The 7,500-nt window shown below is 43.3% G+C and overlaps 1 protein-coding gene across 1 annotated transcript in view; it reads left to right on the forward strand.

The window, feature by feature from the left end:
• The window catches only part of cacna1ab (calcium channel, voltage-dependent, P/Q type, alpha 1A subunit, b), a gene marked incomplete at both ends in the record, with an annotated part of 236,991 nt that overhangs the window by 182,454 nt on the left and 47,037 nt on the right, over positions 1-7,500 (forward strand). Inside the window, 2 exons of the mRNA XM_080029679.1 lie at positions 4,547-4,663; positions 5,980-6,045. Coding sequence (XP_079885805.1) covers positions 4,547-4,663; positions 5,980-6,045 — 183 coding nt within the window. The remainder of the gene's footprint in view (positions 1-4,546; positions 4,664-5,979; positions 6,046-7,500) is intronic.

The following is a 7,500-nucleotide window of genomic DNA, read 5'->3' on the forward strand; positions in this document are numbered from 1 at the left end:
CATTACGGCCGAACTGTGGCGCAAAACAAAGTTTTCCCCCCGATGAAATATAGCGTCTGCTAAGGGGATATTTAGGATTCGGGTACGGTGACGTTGAAGAGATAGAAGTGTTTAAAACTTGGAAACTTATAGTCACGTGGCGACCGGTGGCCACACACACCCACCCTGCGTTCCAATACCCGATTGTGTCGTGGGCAAGTGATGGAGAGAGAGAGCGGCGGGTGTGTGAGAGAATAAAGGCTCCTCAAGTGTCAACAACGGCCCCCGGCTATTATTATCTCCCCTGAGCCGAACAGGAGGTGGAATAAGAGATTAACGGCGATATTTTTTTTATCGCCGATAAGAGTCTTGCGTTAACTCAGCACGTTAACGCCGATAACGGCCCACCACTAGTACTAACTGTTTGTTTATTCTGAGGACCCCCCTCAAAAATGGGATGCCACATCTCAAGGGCCTTATCCTCGAATAATAAACAAATTAAAAACATTTAAAAAATTTAAATTAAAAAAAATTCATAGAGAAAATTAAAAACAACAAGAATCCACATGTACATTTTTTTTTAAATAATAAAAATTTGAAATTAAAAAAAGTTAATAAATATACAAAATCTAAAATCAAATAACAACACTCTACATGTAAACTAAACCTCTCTGACTTGAACCACAGTCTTGCTCTCGTTCACACTGACTGTGGTTGCGTTCCGAATCGCATACTCTTTCTTTTTTCTATTCTACATACTACATCCGACGATAAAAATAATCTAGTTAGGATGCAGTAGGCATACTATTGGGACATACTTTACTCTCTTATTTCATCATAACATTGCGCCTTGATCTTGCCTCTTGCTTTTATATCCGTCGCATCCCTGTTTGTTTTCATATGGAGGCTTCGTCGATGTGACGTCACTTCATGTGCGCACTGGATTGTGGGTCAGAATCGCCCAAATAGGATGCAGTTTTCAACAATCTTGGCCGCATGAAGTAGGACATCCGGGTACTTCTAACCATCCTAAATCTGGCCACAAGAATCGGGACATCCTAAATCTTTTTTCTACATACTATATAGTAGAAAGTATGCGATTCGGAACGCAACCTATATTAGCAGTAAGTAAGTGTACTATTTAGCTCAAAATCAACTGTGTGTTTTCAGTAGGTTAAAGCCACCCTCAATTTAGGTCTCAGCTATTATCCAAACAGACATTAATTGGTATCAGGTGGTCTGCTGTGCCCAACTGTGAAGTGATCACTTCAGACACCTGATTGATTCTCTGTCAGTTTGAAGCAGTTAACGTGGTGCCGGAGAACACTAGACTAGAGCTTTGCAGAAGATGTGTTAGAAAGTGTTTAGTATTGGCTTGGAAAAACATGGCGACATTGACATTGTTATTTGGTTGCATTGTTACCTTACTTCAGGCACACCGAGATCTTTTGATTGGTTGATTGATTGATTGATTGATTGATTGATTGATTGATTGATTGATTGATTGATTGATTGATTGATTGATTGGTTGATCTTTATTTCGAACGTGTAAGCAATAAAAACAAAGTTGAAATAGTAGTAGATGAATAAATAAAAAAACAAAAAGAAAAAAATCAAATGTATCCAAAAATTAACAAATACCTACCTTATGTGGCCAGTTCCGTTTAGCTTTTACCAAACTAACTGACAAGTGCAAGATAGCCAATAAATCAGATTAGGATAAAAGCACACACAATTAAAGCGAGGCCAAGATTTTGGTCTATACTTTCATTGTTTTTTGTACATTTTTACCAAAAAACTGAAGCGCTAGCACCAAAGAGGGGCTGAACAAACTGTATCTCAACCCATTCACTAACTGTTGCTGCCGTTTCATACTTGTAGTTGTGTCTCACTTGCCTTGTTCCAATGACACCTATAATGATTCTGTGTCCCTCTTCTATCTCTTTACATGCTTTCTTTAAAAAAAACCTCTACTTTATCCACTCCCCCCCTCCCCCACTCCCCTCTCTCTCTACCCCCCCTCCCCCTCTCTCCTCTGAAATTATATTTAAAAAAAATCCATCCAATCAAAATGCACTATGAAATCCTTCATTGTGTTCTCCATTCGTGCAACATGTGGTGGTGCTGTGATGATGTCATGATGATGTCATGATGATGGTGATGCCTTTGGTGATGGTGTGTCTTTGGCCCCATGCCCTCCTGCCCCAATTACGCAAACAACCTAAAAAAAAAATATATATATATATATGTAATACAAAAATAAATAATAATTGAAATCCCCCCTCCCCTCCCACATTCATCTTTCTACATCTGCGCACATGTAGAATCTGGTTGGTTTGTAATTTATCTCTCAAAGCTAAAGCTGCTGCATTGCCTCATTGGTCATGTGTCCGTCTGCCCCCCTCTCCCCCTCCCCCCCCCCCATCCCACTCGCTCCCCAAAGACCCCAGTATGTGCATGTGCTGCCCCCTGAATGATGAGACCTTTAAAAATCATATTTATTGTAGATTTAGGTTGAATACGACATATTACATTTACTTAGCAATACACTATAACAATTAAGTAAGAACTTGTTGAGATTATAAACCATAGTTAAAGAGACAACAAGGAACTTTCACATGTTTATCAAGCAGTCTAAATGTTCGGCATAACAATGCATAGCTGTTAGTTATCATGACAATATTAGCAGCTAGTATTAATCAACAGCACACGTTAATCAACATGGACAACAGAGACCAAATGTGCTACATGTAGCCGGCATACAGGCTAATTTTCTTCTGAAAAACATAAAAAGTAGCATATAGACACAGATAGAAGTGCATAGATAGATAGATAGATAGATAGATAGATAGATAGATAGATAGATAGATAGATAGATAGATAGATAGATAGATAGATAGATAGATAGATAGATAGATAGATAGATAGATAGATAGATACTTTATTGATCCCTAAGGAAAATCTGACCACATTTAAGAAGCACACACACACACACACACACACACACACACACACACACACACACACAGTATTTTCCAGCGACCAGAGAAGTGAATGTGTGAGTAAGTGTATGACTGGCTCTGCTGCTGGTCTGCATGTGGGCCACAAAGTATCGCTGCCATGCCAACCATGTAGCAACACTGGCTGTTTGCTACTCCCTCCCTCCCTCTCTCCCTCCCTCTCTCCCCCCTCCCCTTTCTCCCCTCCCTCCCTCCCTCCCTCCCTCCCTCCCTCCCTCTCTCCCCCCTCCCCTTTCTCCCCTCCCTCCCTCCCTCTCTCCCTCCCTCTCTCCCATCTCCCCTCCCTCCCTCCCTCCCTCCCTCTCTCCCTCCCTCTCTCCCATCTCCCCTCCCTCCCTCCCTCCCTCCCTCTTTCCCCCCTCCCCTTTCTCCCTCCTTCTCCCTCCATCTCCCCTCCCTCCCTCCCTCCCTCCTCCCTCCCCCCCTCCCCTTTCTCCTTCCCTCCCCCTCCCCTCCCTCCCTCCCTTCTCCCTCCTCCCTCCCTCCCTCTCTCTCCCTCCCTCTCTCTCTCCCTCTCTCCCTCCCTCTCTCCCCCCTCCCCTTTCTCCTTCCCTCCCCCTCCCCTCCCTCCCTCCCTTCTCCCTCCTCTCTCCCTCCCTCTCCCTCCCTCTCTGCCTCCCCTCCCTCCCTCCCCTTTCTCCCTCCCTCCTCCCTCCCTCCCACTCTGCCTCCCTCCCCTCCCTCCCCTTTCTCCCTCCTCCCTCCCTCCCACTCTGCCTCCCTCCCCTCCCTCCCCTTTCTCCCTCCCTCCCACTCTGCCCCCCTCCCCTCCCTCCCTCCCCCCTCCCTCTTCATCCTCCCTTTAAAGCATTGCCTGTCAACCACACAATGCCAGGACCAAACCAGGGAGTTGGGCTGTTGGACATTTCACTATTAGTCTCTCTGTGACACTGTTAAAATAAATTAAAAAGAAACATTTTAAAGAAAATATTCCCAAAAAAATATAAAGATTTTGGTGTCATGAGACAACCGTTAGCCGAACTCTTTGTGTGTGTGTGTGTGTGTGTGTGTGTGTGTACCCATGTTTGTGTGTGTGTTTGTAACCATGTTTGTGTGTGTGTGTGTGTGTGTGTGTGTGTGTACCCATGTTTGTGTGTGTGTGTGTGTGTGTGTGTGTGTGGTTGACAGGCAGTGTGTGCATTGTGCTCCATCTTGTGTGGCCTGCTCGTCCCCCTGAAATCAGTGCATTTGGTTCTTAAAAAAAAAAAAAAAAAAAAAAACTTTCTGCTGTACCAGATTGGATGACGACCTTTTTTGACAACTCTTTGAATTATGATTTCTATTCATTTCTTCTCCTTTATACTTTTTATTTGTCGTTTTTATCCTTCTCTCTATCTTTCTCTCATTTCTACCTGTACCTCCTAAGATCCATTACGTTTGCATTTGGTTATATTTTGTTCGTTTAAAAAAAATCTCTTTGCCCTATACCTTTTCCTTACGCTATTTTCTACCCGTTTTTAGAGTTTTGTTAGCGGGAGGTTTTAGCCGTATTTCTTTTAGCGTGTCCTGTGTGAAAGTGACTGTGTGTTTTGCTTGTTGCGCTGTAGAATAACTTCATCAACTTGAGCTTCCTGCGTCTCTTCCGAGCGGCGCGACTTGTCAAGCTGCTCAGACAGGGAGAGACCATCAGAATCCTGCTGTGGACCTTCGTACAGTCTTTCAAGGTGAGCAATCGAATCAAATCAAATCAGTTTTATTTGTATAGCCCAAAATCACAAATATATTTGTCTCAGTGGGCTTTACATTTCATACAATATGATATATGATACAATATGACACCCTGCCCTTACACCCTTAGCTCGGCTGAGAAAAAACTCCCAGTAAAAACCCTTTACCGGGAATAAAAAAAATTGAAGAAATCTCAGGGAGAGTCGACAGAGTAAGGGATCCCTCTCCCAGGACGGACATACTGCAATAGATGTCATAAGTAGAGAAAAATCACGAAGGAATTTGATCATTCACCAGTAGCTAGCTAGTAGATACAGTCACACACACATGGACACAAAATACAGGTGAAACCCGAAACATTTCTCATTGACTCCCATGTTAAATAGGCCGTTTTCACAGCATTTTTTCGACCTTGAAGGTAAGCAGTCGCTAGTAGATACTGTATACAACCAACCCCCAACCACAGCGAATTCTACCAGCGTCCAATGGCGAAGTGACACCAAAAAAATGCAGTTCGCCAAGTGGCCACTGGGAGCAGGTTTCACAACAGAGCGATAAAACAATTTTTTAGATGCTTTACAATCATGTAACTAGCTGGGGCGACTGTGGCTCAGGTGCGGGTCGGCTAATGATCGAAGGGTTGGCGGTTCGATCCCCGCCCCGCCACTTGTGTCATGGTTGTTGTGTCCTTGGGTAAGACACTTCACCCACCTTGCCTCGTGTGAATGTGGATAGTTAGCCTGCTATCAGTGTATGAATGTGTGTGTGAATGGCAACGTGTAAATGGGAACAGGTTTACCTTGTAAGAGAGTCTCCGGTCTCAATGGGATTTACCTGTATAAATAAAGGTTAAAAATAAATCAATCAATAAAGAAAATTACTCCCCAAATTACATAGATAGAAGGATTTGGAGGATTTGGGTTTACAGTGGGCTTTTACGTCACAAAACACCTGACAGTTTTAAAGACCGACTTCACTGGTGGAAATATGAAGGTGTATTGAACTCTGAGATCCTATGTAGTATAAATATGCAAACATTTTAGAAAATCGGTTCATCCTAGCCTGAGAAAAGGCAGAAAGAGTGTTTCATGGTCTCACTGTCTAACCCTAAATTTTCCCATGCTTGACATCACACAAATGTAGAGTTAGGATTAACAGGACAGCTGGGCCAAGGAAAGACTAAGGGAAGACTGAGGGAAGAAAAACCTCATTCATTATATTATTATAATAGCGATTTTATAATTATAGAATGATTCCATATGGGTGAAGTATTCCTTTAAATATTTCGTCTCTCTGTCTCTTTCCCTCGTAGGCTCTGCCATACGTGTGCCTGCTAATCGCCATGCTGTTCTTCATCTACGCCATCATAGGCATGCAGGTGAGTGCTGCCTTTCTGCCTGAAGTTTGAATTGCGCTTTTTTCTCTATTTTGTCATCCTGTTGTTCTGTTCTTTTTGTGTGGTTGCGTTCCGAATCGCATACTCTTTCTTTTTTCTATTCTACATTCTACATCCGACGATAAAAATAATCTAGTTAGGATGCAGTAGGCATATTATTGGGACATGCTTAACTCTCTTATTTCATCATAACATTGCGCCTTGATCTTGCCTTTTGCTTTTATATCCGTCGCATCCCCGTTTGTTTTCATATGGAGGCTCCGTCGATGTGACGTCACTTCACGTGCGCACTGGATTGTGGGTCAGAATCGCCCAAATAGGATGCAGTTTTCAACACTAACAATCTTGGCCGCATGAAGTAGGACATCCGGGTACTTCTAACCATCCTAAATCTGGCCACAAGAATCGGGACATCCTAAATCTTTTTTCTACCATACTATATAGTAGAAAGTATGCGATTCGGAACGCAACCTGTGTTTCTCTGTGATGTAAAGCGTCTTTGAGTGACTTCCCAAAAAAACGCAATATAAATCCTATCAATTATTATTATACGATGTGGTGTCATATGTTATTTGATTGTAAAAGTGCTACGAGGAACTTTTAAAACAATTTCTGAAACAGTCTCATCTTTCCTCTGATGATCATAAATGACATGTAACAGCAAACGAGACCATCAGTGCAAAGAATGCTATTTTTACACAGTTTGTTTTCTTTAATGCTGTTGTCATGGCTTCATTCTAATGTGTATTTTATGCTTGATGTATTTTAATCTTGCCCCTGTAAAGCACCTTGAATGGCCTTGTGTCTGAAAAGGTGCTACATACAGGTGATACTCATATTGGCCGCGTTTCCCAGATGCGATCGTTCTTTGGGGCCAAAGAAGGGTCGAAAGAAGGGTTCGCCAAAGAAAGAAGGGTTCGCCAAAGAAGGAGCGTTAAGATACGGGTGTTTCCCAGATGGCTTCTTAAGTCCCTTCTTTGGAGAGCCGTAAGATGAAGCGAAAGAAGCATCGAAAGAAGTACTTTGGTGGGAGCTGTCCACCGCGGTCGTGCTGAAACTGAATAAATCGATGCCAGGCGAATCGATCACCCACCTCTTTATCAGCGCATAAGTCACACACAGCGCCCCGTGGTCTCCCCCACACAGGTGGAATTAGGCTACGCATGTAGGCTAACGTGTGTGTGGGTGCGGGTGTGTGTGGCAACAAGTGTATCAAAGTAGTAATCAAGCCCATTAGCGCATATATACCCCGTGGATATAGGCACACACATGTGATGTGAGAATGGAAGAAAGCGGCAGCAAAATAAACAAGCGGGCACCGTCGTTTACCGCGGAGGAGTTGGGCGTCTTAGTGGACGAGGTCTGGCAGCACCGGGCAGTTTTATTCGGGGGAACAAGGGGCAAAAAGAACATCACGGTGAAGAACCGTGTTAGGCA

This window comes from Ammodytes marinus, assembly GCF_949987685.1.
Source record: "Ammodytes marinus genome assembly, chromosome: 6".
NCBI classification, from domain to species: domain Eukaryota; kingdom Metazoa; phylum Chordata; class Actinopteri; order Uranoscopiformes; family Ammodytidae; genus Ammodytes; species Ammodytes marinus.